Below are 14,107 nucleotides of genomic sequence, written 5' to 3' on the forward strand. Positions count from 1 at the left end.
ATTTTTTAAAATAATAATATTGGTAAGTGTAGAAGGAATCCTGACAACCTGTAATATTTCTTCTCTGGAACTTTCTTAAAACTAAAATGAATCTAAAATGTTATGACTGTAATCCTCTGTCAAAGGCTGAGTCCCACTGGGTACTTCGAAGGATACAGAAAATAACTGGAACTAAGTCACTTTATGAAGAAGGGTAACTTTACATCAGACATTCTGAATAGGCTAAATTGTTTGAACATCATTGAATAATTAAAAATAATACTGTAGCAAAATAAGAACTCCTATGTTATCCCCCCTAAATTGTTTGAAACCAGTTTATTCTCTAATAGAACATTATCTTCAGGAATTAATCTGGTGTCCAAACTTTTGCAAAGGACACATAAACATGCCCACTTTGTCAATGGAAAGTTGAAGTACTTCTGAAAGCGCTTTGTGACTTAATGTATTTCTGTTCTGAAAACTAGCAGTTTAATAGGAAGTATTTGTGTATAGTTTTATCTATAGCAGAAAATGATTCCTAAATAAGGCAGATAAAAGTGTTGTAAAAAATGGAGCCCAAAGTAAACATTCAGCTGAGAAAACACTCGAACATTTAAGGGAACTTTAATTCTTTTTTAATGAAATCAATGGATTGTTATCTGGTTTACTTTTGATAGCAGGTACTTGTAAGACAATAGTTCCCTTTATACAGGGGTTTAATTCTCCCTGCAGATAAATCAGAGGGTAGCAGATGAGGTCAGATTGCTTTCTTTCATGCCTGACCCTTTAATTTCCTGGCAAATGACTCAGCACTTCCAGCCTTATCTCCAGATCTGACAAATGATTGATCCAGGAGATCCTTGGCCCTCTGACACTGACAACCTTGGGGGCACCTACGTCCTATTCTTCTATGATCTGTATTTCTACGTAGCCCTAGCTTTTGGCTTTTACTTCACCTGGAGTAACTACCACCCTAGTATTCCAATTCCCTGGCTCTCAGCCAAGTTTCCCTAAAGTCTGATCTCTGTACATTGATGGGCTCCTTCATTCATTTCACATCCCCCATCTGATTCCTAGTTGATCTCCCCTACCTTTACCATCTCTGAAACTTGAATGTCTGACTATAACTCTGTCCTGCACACCTCCGTGTCTCCTATTAGCCTGTGAGTTCTGGGAGGGAAGAAACCATGTGTATCCCCACTATCTTCCTGGCACATAGTAGGTGATACATAGACGGAGTGGAATAAATGAGTGAATTGATAAATTAACTTCCAAACAATAAGAGCTCACTCCACTCACCTCACTTGATACTTGTACCTTGGAAAACTTCCCATCTCTCCAGGCTTCATCACTATTCTACTACTTGCTTCCCAATTTTTCTTTTTTTTTTTTAAATTTTATTTATTTATCTTTAGAAGGGAAGGAGAGAAATACCAGTATATGGTTGCTTCTGGTGCATCCCCTGCTGGGAACTGGCCCCTGCTGGGAATTTGACCTGCAACCCAGGCATGTGCCCTGAGTGGGAATCGAACACGGTGTTTTGGTTCGCAGCCAATTTTTCATTGCTCCAATTTTCTTAGTAGTTTGTTTAATTTTATTTTAGTTCTTTTATATGTAAACTATAAGTCAAATGACTTGCAGTGTAGATGATTGGAGTGCAAAAGTACACCAAAGAGAACACACAAAAAAGAAAATGTTAATTTCTAGTTTTGCATGTCTAACCCTAACCTTTCTTCTGAATTCCATATTCATATTTCTAGTTCGTGAATAATTTTTACGAATCACCTCTGCTTTTGATTCTCACAAATAATCACCTAGTCAATGTTGTGTAGTGAATTTTCCATTGCTTTCCTCCTCAAGTACAAATTCTGCCTGATTTTTGAAGCCTCTCAAACCTGGCTCATGAGTAACCTATTTGACCTCATCTCCTCTCCAGCAAGTGCCCTCAGAGAACACCCCCCCCCCTCAGCTGTCCAATAGCCTGCTCTTCCCTTGTGCCTGAAAGCCCTGCTCCCAAGGGCTCAACTGTGGCTCTTATCATCTCACACTGAGATTTCCTGGCTCTGAACCCCTACTTTTCTTAGATCTAGTTCCACAGAGGTGGTGTTTAGTTATCCTCTGGTTGCTTCATATTAATCAGATACAAAATGTTATCTGTTAGTTTTATTTCCGCGAAACCTCTCTAAACTCTAGGTAGAGATAAGGTGCCACAACTTCTATTGCTCTCTCAACCACAGTGAAAGACCTAGTCCAGAAATAGACACATAATAATTACTCAAAAATACTTGGCGGTAATGGCAGTATTTCTCCAGACTTTGTTTTTTGGTTTTTTTTGGATACTGCCTTCACTACCGTTCCATTTCTATAATATTTCAAATAAAGCTTTGTCAAGCTTTGTACCGAGTGAGCTATGTCCACCAAATTTACTAAGGATTTTTTTTACCTTCATTAAATCACAAAAGTACTAATTTTTCTCTGTGAATATCTGCTCTCACTTTTTTCTGTGGTGTCTCAGGAATAATTCCTTTCTAGAGACACTCTTTTCTGCTCTACAGCCTCCCATGATAATTCCCTTCCTTGCCTGCCCAGTCAATTGTCCTCTGTAGGATTGATTCCTTTGTATCTATTTATAGGTTAATTTTTCTAGTTCTCCTCGTGTCAAAATCCAGGATCACTCTGTCTCCTCTGCAACTTGTCTAATGCCTCTACATCATCCTTGTATCTGACCTGGAGCCTTTCTTTTTGTTATTGTGTTAGCTCCTTTAGAAATGCAAAGCAAAAAATTAGGTAAAGGCCTGCTTATCCTTAAATAGGTCTTAGAGTTAGGCTTAGTTCTGGCCTTTTGGGAGGCTTTAATTGGACTAAAATCAGATACCAAATTTGGAAATTGTGTGATTTCCTACCTGTAGATTCTCAGATTGGCTTCTAATTTTAGCAGAATTTATAGCATGTAATTTACAGAATACTTCACTCATGAGAGTTATTTAAGAATTAGTGATAGTGAGCTTATTCAGCTAAAAAGCTTCAAGTTCAGCGGACGATTTAAGTATTGATTCTGGATTACAGAACCTCTCTATACTGATTGAGGCTGGTGCTGTAAGATGCTCAAAACTTTTTAGCTATTCTCTGTAGAACTCATAAATCATAGATCACAGCTATGGCTATGCTTCTTATAGTGGCTTTGGAGACTAACAGCTTGTTAGGTGTTTAAAACTGAACTTGGAGTTTTTTTCTTTTTAAGTGTTTGACTGGTCTAGCAAAGAGCCATTGATGAAGGCAATCAGGCATGGCACCTTCATTTACCATGAAGATGTCATGGTAAATGACATGTTTATTCAGTGTAGTGACTTCCATAGATTGACTATCAGGTAGTCATAGGTGGTAGGGTAAGGAAGGAAACAATCTATCATATGGTTGCTTGTGAGGCATTAAAGAAGAACCCACACCCTCCCTTTTTTAACGTAACTGAGGCACAGAGAGGTTAAGGGATTGAATGTGCCCTCTCCTGTGATCCACTGCAGTCTGCTTTCAGGGCCACTGAAGATTCCCCAGCAGGGTAGCAGCTCTCACAGCTCCCCTGAATCTCTGATTTACTGTGGGAAAGTATTCTAATTCTTGTGTGAGTAATGACTGCATTACTGATTACGTTGCAATGATTGGAATTGCTGAGTTACATGGTAACTCTATTTTTAACTTTTTTGGGAACTGCTAGATTGTTGTCCAGTGTGACCGCACCATTATATATTTTCACCAGCAGTATCTGGGGGTCTTCTTTTAATTTCCTGCCAACACTTGTTTTTATCTGACTTTTTGATCATGGCCTAGCCTAATAGGCGTGCAATAATATCTGATGGTTGTTTAGATTTGTATTTTCATGCTTGCTAATGATTTGAACTTTTTATGTGTTTTTTGGCTATTTACATATTTTCTTGGAGAAATGTCTATTCAGTATTTATGCCTATTTTTAATTGGGTTATTGAGCTGTAAGAGTCATATATTCTAGATTCAGGTGCCTCTTCCAATACTGAATATTATTTGCAAATATTGTCTCCCATTCTGTGAGTAGTATTTTTACTTTCTCAGTAGTGGCGTTTGAACACAAAAGATTCTAATTTGTATGAAATCCAGTTTATGAAATTGTTCATTGGTTGGTTGTCCTTTTTGGTGTCATAACTAAGAAAACATTGTCAAATGCCCAGTCATGAAGACTTAGTTCTGTATTTTCTTCTAATGTTATATGACATTTGTTTACTTGTGTTTTAATCTATTTTGAGTTAATTTTTGTACATGGCGTGAGGTAAGAGTCCAAATTTATTCTTTTGCATGTGGATGTCCATTTATCCAGGCAGCACTTGTTGAACAGACTGTTCTTTTCCCATTGAATAGTCTTGGCATCCTGTTGAAAATCAGTTGATAGTAGATGTATGGATTTGGTTCTGGTCTCTCCATTAGATTCTATTAATGCTTATGTCTCTACCTATGCCAGTACTATTGTCTTGATTAATATGGCTTTGTAGTAAATTTTCAAGTTGGAAAATGTGAGACTACCAACTGTGTTCTTTTTAAAATTGTTTTAGCTATTCCAGGCCCACTGAGTTCCCATATTAATTTTAGAATCAGCTTGTCAATTTCTACAAAGATGCCAGCTGGGATTGTAGTATGAATCCCATTGAATTTCTATATCAATCTGAGATGTGTTGCCATCTCAACAATATTAACTTTTTGGATCCATGATCATGAAATGATTTTTACTGTTTTTTTGAAAATCATCTTTAATTTCTTTCAAAGATGAATTTTAGCCTTTACAGTACAAGGTTTGCAGCACTTTTATTGAATTTAGTCTTAAATATGTTTTCTTTTTGATAGAAATGTAAATGGGTTTTTCTCCTTTTCTGTTTGTTGCAAGTGTAGAGATGCAATTGATTTTTATACATTGACATTATATCTTGTATTCTGCAACCTTGCTCAATTTATTAGCAGTGATAGTTTTTTTAATGGAATCCTTAGGATATTCTGTAATAGTTTTTTTTTAAATTTTATAATAATGCCTCAAAAAATCAGGGATGTCTTGACATAAACTCCTTGAAGCATGTGACAGTCGTTTGCACTACGGTTTTGATGTCAAGGTCTCCTCAACTACTGAGTTCAAAGAGGTCCTTTGGGAACACAGTGACCACTTACCTTTCAACTGTGAGACCTAAAAAGCCATGAGCGCACAGATGCAAAAAGTAGGCCAATTCTCCTGTGCTGACCTGCGGCCTTGCTGTGCCTGTCAGACCAAATAACATGTTCAATCACTTACGTATTTTGAAGACTGAGGCACCCAGATTTTTTAGAACTTCCTTCTCACTCTGATTAAAACCTGACAGCTCTATCAATGGGAAAGAATAAGATCAACATCCCAAAAAGCATAAAAATGTGTTTAATTTTAGTGGGGCTTCCTTGTCTTTCAGCCCTTCAAATTGACATCTGTGAGCGCTTGTGTAATACCACACAGACAAATGCGTGGCTTCCTTTTACTGTACATGTTATTTGATTTAGAGAATGTTAGCTGACTATCAAAGCTGACTAAGAAAATTCTCTAATAATTACTTAGAGGTTACAAACTTCAGAACCCAGAGTCTATGCTTTAAGCCACGGTATGCTTCTACTTCAGCCTAAGACAAGGGAGAAGTTGGAAAGGCCCTGACCTGGCTTCCCATTCTCAGCGCCGCTCAAATTAGAAACATCACTAACCTCACACTGGAAATGAAGTGAAGTTACTCTGGCAGATCAGGGGGCCTTCTTGTCACTGTTAATGGGGGGTTGGTGGTCTCTGTGAAGGTTAAAGAATCAAATCGTAGGGGGAATCAACATATTTTTTGCATCATCTACAAATTTTAGCCCTCAGAAGATTATATAGCAGTGTATGTTAGCTGTTAACCACACATGTACAGCTGTGGGTTTCATGATCCAGAGGATAATGAGCATTAGTCTTCATTGCTTTGATCTTGGGTATGCAGACTCAGGCAAAAAAGGAGACAGACAGAGAAAGAGGAAGAAAGAAAAAAGAAACCTCCTTTGAAAAAACTTAAAAGTCAAGACTTCAAAGCTAATGATAATTATGTTGAATTGTTTTTATCACTATAGCACTTGCCATATACTATAAGTTGTTTTATTATTGTATGGCATTTATAAGCTCATTTCATGTGCTTATTTTCAGCTCACACCATATCTACTTTTGCATACATTTACTACTTATACACCTATTTGATCCAAATAGCAGGAAACTGTATAAATCTTGAACTTCCTTAAAATGAAAAAATAAATCAGGGAGTTCTGTTCTCAGATGGACCAAGGGAACCATGATTAGTTTATGAGAACTAATTTTTAGGCCATGTAGTTCCGGACTGAAGAAGGATTATGACCACAGATAAACAAAAGAAGCATAAACATTTATCACACTACCCAGCAAATACATCCAGCTGGAGAACTGTGGTGAGGTCTCAGCTTTGATGCTCACAGAGAGAGCCTATTGGCTGCAGGCTAGGAAGCAATTGAGTATTACCTGGGCTCTGCTGATGCCCATTTCCCATTTCACCTTAGTGGTCACAGGGAATTGTCAGCAGGAGAGAAAGATTCTACCCCACCTTTGCTCTAGACCCTGGCCCATTAATAATTTTCCTGAATTACTCCTGGGTATCAAGTCTAGATTTTGAACAGTGTGGCTTATTTTCTATGTTTTGATTTGTTGTCGTCATTGCTTGTCTTTTCAGCATGTGTCACCGTTGAGTTAGCTAGAAAATAGCTTTCCTATTTAGAAATCAGAAGTACAGAAAATGAACATGCATGGTCCAGTTTCTAGGGAGTCTTAGAGCAGTTAGTTGTCAAATTAAAGCTTTTTCTTTGTTAATAATTATGATGAAGTTAATTCCCATGATTAAGATGAATTCAGTTTGTGGAATGTCAACAGATGTTAAAGTCTCACCAGCAGTGCCTTCCAGTTTCTTCCAGGACATCCCTGGGAAGTTGAAATAACAGGAGTATTCAGAGCCACAGTGTTTAATTTTCAATTTAGGAGAAGTATGTGTTAAGAAGACTGCATATAAGGTTTTCATAAAATATGCAAATTAGCCTGTGTGTGAAAGCTTCTCTTCTACTTTATATTGCACATGTATGCTAATGGAAATGCATATGTATATACCTTGTTGAATTCTTACTTATAACAAATTGACTTGACATTTTATCTTAAGTAATGTATTGCTTTGTATATATAAAAGATACTTTGGGTATTTCTTTCCTGACTTATTTGCTTTCTTTATCTGGAGAAAAATGAAGTATTCTCTCATAGGTAGATAACATTTGGAAACATGTTCCAAATCTGTACTCTAGTTACAAATTTGATAAATGTCTTATAGATGTAGCTGCTTTGATGAGGTCACTTCTGAAACTTAATAGTGGGCGCATTGTCAAGTTATAAATGTGATACTTGCCTTCCAGGAAGGCAATGATCCAGTAAATGCCAAATACATTAAATTGTTTAGTTACAAGTATTCAGTTGTAGACACAGAACACAGCCATGTCCTAGCCTAATATAATAGGGTTTTCTCTCACTGAAGGCTTTGCTTTCCCCCTTCTCACTCTATAGGTGGTATTGTAATAAAAACTCAGAAGGAAATTTTATTGCCTACATCAGAGGCAAAAAGGTGCCTTTAAGATACCCTCAGGGTAGGAACTTACACAACCCGCCCAATTAAGTCATGTTGAAGAGAAGCCAAGCAAATGCACTGAGTTACTTTGCTTGGTTCCCCACGTTTGCTTTCTCTTTCTGTTGTTCTTTGGTTCCTAATTTGGTTTTGCCTCTGGATTTTAGATTCTATCTTTTGATGCATCCTCCTGTGATTATTCACTTTTGGAACAAGACCTGAGTTACTTTATTATTACTGGCCCAGACTCAATATGTAACTGTCTAATTTCATTCCACCATGCTATAGTTTAAAACATATAGTTTGACCTATAAATAATTCCTAACTATAAACTTAAAAGCTGAAAGAGAACCTATAAAAAATTGAAAATCTTATATCTTGACTGCTTCGTTAGTGTAGCGGTGGTCAGTATGCAGAGCTATGGAGTGGAGAGATGTGCCTATGGTTTGCTATGGAGGAGAAAACCCGATGCTTTTATTGACTGTCTCTTGTTTTACTTTTTGCAAAAAGATCTTTTTAATAAATAACCTGTGTTTGGCTAAAAACTGTCTTAGACACTTCATCAGGGCTCTCTGCTCTATCCCAGCACCGTTTGCTCACTTGAAGTCTTTGAAGAAACCTGGGAGACAGTGAACTTAATATGCTATTTGCTTTGTACTCTCTTTAGTTTTTTGGCCCCTGCTTTGATTCTGTGTGGTTACCTGATCCACTTACCCTACTTCTACCTTGAGCAGGTTGACAAATAGGCAACCAGAAAGTCAATACTAAGTTACAGTCATTATGGTCACCTGAAGTTCCTTCTCATTGAAACACATATGTCTCTAGAGTAATGTTTTTGAAACTATTCCAAGTAAGGGATCTATGGACTATTGAGTAGTAGTCTGTGAAAAAAGGAGAGTTCTCTGATCAAATGGTATGGGACTCCCAATAAATATTAGAACTTTAAATGCTCAGAGAAGTGTTGCAGAAAGAAAGCCTATCAAATGACTCATGTCTGTTTTCTAACGGTGGTTGTTCATGGAGCCTTGTCTTCGGAATGCCTGGTTGCATCTCAAGGCTCATCAGTTTTCTGTGGAAGACGTTTTTGGAAATTGTGTTGTTAGAATTGGAACTATAAATTAGTAATATTCCTGGTCTACATCTTCAATAATAAGTTTTTTTACAGATTGGTTTGAGAGAGAGAGAAAGAGTGAGAATCATCAATTCATTGTTCTACTTGTTTATGCATTCACTGGTTGATTCTTTTTTGTGCCCTAACAAGGGATCAAACCCACAATCTTGGTGTATAGGGATGACACTGTAACCAACTTAACTACCTGGCTGGGGCTTCAACAATAAATTTTTAATAGGTTAATGCTAACTTAATCAGCAGGTCATCTACATTTGTATTATGTTAGATAAAAATCATATAATGTCAAAGTGTTATTTAATTAAAACCAGGCATCCAATGAATTAAAAATATATTTGACAGGAAGTTATAGAAGCCTTTTTGTGTATGCATGGTTTGAATTTTAGTGTGAAACTGAGGCCAGGATATTCTGGCACATTCTAGAAAAACATGTGATGATCTGGCTTTAATAGTTTGAAGTTAATACATGAGAAGGGCAAAGTTTGTACATTTAACATATCAATATGGATATAGATTCAGTGTTAACCACAGGAGTACTGAGATATAGTAAGATAATTCTATAATGTGAATGCCTCACCATATCATTTGTTTTCTGCACCGGGCAAGGTAATGTTCAAGATAAACAATTATAATTTAGGAGTCTTAGATATATATATTTTGGGATTAGTTAAAGGAAATGTTTTTCTCATTTTTCATTATTTTAAATAAGACAATAATTATGACATGTAGATATCTTTCTTTATAGGTGAAGCCTTTTAATTCTTACCTTTAAGTAAGTTCAATGTCAGTTGAATATTCCTTTGGGGAGGGGGTTCTGCATTACACAGGACTCAGTAGTAATATATCTTCTAAAATTTCTAAAAAAATGTATTTGCCATGTTTTAAAAATTTCTACATATAAGTGAAAAGAAAAATAGGCAGCCTTAAAGGAAACAGAATTTAATCGAATAAGTAAAATCATTACTTCATGGGTATTGGGTACATAGATGAAAATTGCATCCTCCAAAAATGAATTAAATAATTGATGTTTTGATGTAAAGTCAGATTTAACAAGAGTTTCTGTATAAAAAGTTCTATAAGTAGATCTTTATGACTTAATATTAATAAGAGAATTCCCTTTTCAACCTGCCAGCCCCTTCTGAAACCCTTTTTTCCTTTAATACCACAAACGTGTGTGTTGTTTAAGACAGGGAAACTGTTACCCATGAGATCATGCTGCCATTTTTCTTCATTAGGCCTTTGGTCTGGCTGCATTTGGAGAAGTTGATTTCCCCCAACCGATCGACTAACCTAGGTGTTGCAGTTTTACACAATTAATTATGTTTCTTTGCCCTGTTCTGGTTGGCCGAGCATTCCTGTTACTTAAGAGGAACAGTAGTTTTACCTCAGTGCAGAAGCCCCTTGCAGTGCAGAAAATGAAGGCAGCAAAAATGATATGCCAGCTGTAATAACAAACCCAAGCGGATTGGCAAGCTGCCCTCCTTCACACTTGTGTTGCTCTCAGGCTTAATGCAAGTGTAAGACGAAGTGAGTGAGGCTGCTCAGGGCCGCACGGACCAGTCTATCTGTCTGCCTTTTCCCCCTGTTGCTTTGTGCCAAACCCATAGGTGAAATCAATCACCTGTTCCAGACGGCAGCGCCCCAAAGCCCTGCTACAGAATTAGTTTTATTTAATATGCTGCTTGGGAAGCAGGGAAGAAAGAGTACCTTGTGTCTTAACAAGAACTTGAAATGGAATTCATTTAACAAATATTACGGAATACATACTCTGTAACTGGTCTTGTGACCCTTATGCTTTTAAAACTTATTAGGGAGGGAGACATTGAAGAAATGGGGAGGAGGTAAACTTACCTGTTTATGTGTATTTTTAGATTTGAGGTTACTAACCCTTCCCAAACTAGATCATTAAGTACAAACCTATTCACACCGCACCGTACCTTTCTCAGTCAGGTAACAGTTTTTCTTTCTCTTTTTCAAACAGCCCTTATTGGGATTTGAACAGGTATTATCAGCAGCCATTTTAGATTTATAGTGAGAAAAGCTGATATGTGTGATTTGGCTATTTTCCCCATAACTCACTTTTTCTTGTTTTATAAATCTATCACACACTCAGAGAGGAGTGGCTCTATTCATTTTAAATAATTGCTTGTCACATCTAAATTTGGTCAGGTGAAGCCCCAAACCGCGAGAGCTCTGGAGTCCCAGCCGTTTAATGTCCCATAGAATCAGAAAGCGGCTGGAAATGGGACCCGCAGCTGCTGCAGTGATGGTCTATCAATGTTTCACCTTCCTCTGCATTCCATTTTATATCCCTTCTGCCCACTGTATTTGCCTAGGTAATTCTAATGCTGCCCCTGTCTTTTAAAAAAGGGCACTTGTGCTCAGGTGTGGAAAACATCCTTTAATTTACATTGAATCATGTTCAGCCAATTGTTCTGTTACCCAGGGAAATTCCGATTTAATAAACTGTCTGGCATTTCAGAGTATTTTATTATGGCACATTAAATGGAAATAAACATATTCTTAGTTAATTGGGCCCGGTGATTAACAAAGTAAATGTCCAGCCTTTCTTTGTTAATCAATAAGCAAATATAAGAGTCTCGCAAACCTAAAGCCCCTGATGGCTTTGTGAGAAATGGAGACACAGTCCCCACCCCAGACCGATTACAAAAGTCACCTCCCTGGGCAGAGCAAGCAGAAAACAAGGTGCCACTTCCTCCCAGAGGGACTGGAGTGCCTTTGGCTGGGTGAGTGGGAGCTGACGGCCCCATTCACTCTCTGCCTGACCACGTGTGCGTGCAGGCAGTACCCCGCGGAACAATCCCAGCAGCCCTGAGCCCCAGATGGGAAGGCAGGCAACACCATTCCATTCTGATTCTGTCCCTTCCTGCTTGATAACAGTGGTATGTGAGAACGAGCGTCAGAGAATTACCGTTTGATTTTAGGGTAAACAAAGTGAAATGCCCTCAGTGACAGCTCAGCACAGCTTTTCTTTTGCAGTTTGCAATGTTAGTAAGTACATCACAGACTCTTTCATTAAACGAAAAACCCATTTCTTGGACAATAATTCAAATATTCGCTTGGAAAGGTTTGTTTATCTTAGAGAGTTAATTGTAACTTTATTATCAAATGACCGTTTCTATGGTCTATGGGTATATAGGAGCGTTCATTTGATAATAAAGTTTATATATATATATATGAACATTTTGGGGTATGTATTATTTCTTATCAGACACAAATAGCAACGAAATTAAGTAATATTATGTTTTCTGCTTTAAAGTGTCAAAAGCTGCTGCCATACTGTGAAAAGTATTACGTGAGTTCACCCTACACCCTAAACTGGAAAAGAATGAGTAACCAAACTTAGGACTTTCTTTCCTCTTGTTATTTCAGGTGATGTGTTTCACATCACTGCTCCCAATAAATTAACCTATGAGGAGGCTGAAGAAGAGTGTGAAAACCAAGACGCTCGGCTGGCGACAGTGGGGGAGCTCCAGGCAGCTTGGAGGAATGGCTTTGACCAGTGCGATTACGGGTGGCTGATGGACGCCAGTGTTCGTCACCCTGTGACTGTGGCCAGGTCCCAGTGTGGAGGTGGTTTACTTGGGGTGAGAACCCTGTATCGTTTTGAGAACCAGACAGGCTTCCCCTCCCCTGATAGCAGATTTGATGCCTACTGCTTTAAACGTAAGTGTTTGATACCTTTTTCAATGTTACAGATAAAAAAATACTTCGAAGGCATGCATTGATGTTCAACTAGCAATTGGAATGGATTCCTTATCTTGCAGTGTGTGCACAAAATGGAAACAGTTCAGTAATTTTCAAAAGCAATAAAATGGAACAGCAGTGATATGGTTAAAACAATGGGAAGTTTGACAAATAGTTTTGTAAATGGGATGAGGAAATGTCAAGTTGAGGTCTTAACTGTGCCCTGTTGCACCACGAACACATTACTGACTAGTTAATTTATATTAACCATAGTCCTCAAATGCAATTAGGTGATTGGTGCTGTATTGCTGAGGCCAACTATGGCTGAGTCGAATCCTTGAATTGTGTTTATTTTGTCTTTGGTATATCTTTCTTTGAAATGGCGGAGAATTTCAATATCAGTGATTGCAGGTGAGTACTTGTAACTGACATGGATAATCAGAATATTCGGTTAATGCATAAAATGAAGCATGCTATAAATAAAAATCTCCATTTATCTTATTTTGTCTCAAATAAGAGAAATATGTGCCTTCTAATAAACAATTCTCTAGTACCAATTGACACACGATATATGCTTTTTGCAAGGTGTGACATAGGCTATCTTCGTTAGGTTTAATACTTGAAATTGGTGTCAAACAAGATTTTTCAACATTCACGATATAGTTATTTAAATTTTTCAAATGACCTTAAGTTATTTTATCAAAACTAGTCACATGATAGAGTATCATTCTTATAGAATGTTTAATTAAACAGACAAGTAATCCAGAGTCTGTTCTTACTGTCAGGACTGCCTCATAACAGCTAAAAAAAGGTCTCCTAGAATATTAAAGTTATGTTTAAGACAGAGCCATGTTATATTGAAATGTAGCAAAAAGTTTTTACTAAGTTCCTAATATGTCTTGTTATAGCAATATGTAACTGAAATGAATGGAAAATAGCTTGTTATGTGATTGGTTTCTGAAGTCAAGTACACAGGCATTCGTCATCAGCCAGAAAGACACAGCTGGGGAATCTGAGGAGCCAGCAGAGTAGATGTTAGAGCAACGGACAGGTGTGATTTCACATACTGCTGTCTCCCGGCTCTGATGCCTCCGCTTGGATCTCCTCCCATGAGCTCAACTTTCTGAGTGTTAAAGCCACCAGCTGTGTATTGGTGCAATACAAATGGGCCATAAAGAGCCATTGAAAATACTAGCTTTTGTTTTTAAACCCTAAAACAACAGAAAAAACTTCCTTAATCATTTCTAGGAAAACAAACAAATAATACTAACACTTTATCCCTAAAAGTAGAAAGACACATTCTCATAGCAGTGATTTTTAAGTAGTTCAGGCTCTGTGATGAGTGTCACATGAAGTGACTGACATAACTGAGGGACAACATGAGATGCTTTGCGTTGGGGTGAAGGGGTTAGAGAGGTGAAATTAGGCAAGGAGTAGAATTCTCCAGCATCACGAGTTGCTGGATTGTATTTTTTTTTGCGCTTTATAAAACTGGCACTTGTTAAACAGTTTTGCTCCCTGAGGGTAAAATTTAAACCAAACCCTGTCTGGAGCCATAAAGAATTCATCCTGATGTATTTTAAATTATTTGTTTGCACGAGGAATT

At 37.5% G+C, this 14,107-nt stretch overlaps 1 protein-coding gene across 4 annotated transcripts in view; it reads left to right on the top strand.

The window, feature by feature from the left end:
- The window catches only part of VCAN (versican), a 107,259-nt gene that overhangs the window by 25,516 nt on the left and 67,636 nt on the right, over nucleotides 1-14,107 (top strand). For all 4 annotated transcript variants that reach the window (XM_037142966.2, XM_053664475.1, XM_037142967.2 and 1 more), the window contains exon 6: nucleotides 12,187-12,480. In XM_037142966.2, the coding sequence (XP_036998861.2) occupies nucleotides 12,187-12,480 (294 nt within the window). The remainder of the gene's footprint in view (nucleotides 1-12,186; nucleotides 12,481-14,107) is intronic.

This window comes from Artibeus jamaicensis, unplaced genomic scaffold (genome assembly GCF_021234435.1).
Source record: "Artibeus jamaicensis isolate MK-2021 breed Jamaican fruit bat unplaced genomic scaffold, CSHL_Jam_final contig_373, whole genome shotgun sequence".
NCBI classification, from domain to species: domain Eukaryota; kingdom Metazoa; phylum Chordata; class Mammalia; order Chiroptera; family Phyllostomidae; genus Artibeus; species Artibeus jamaicensis.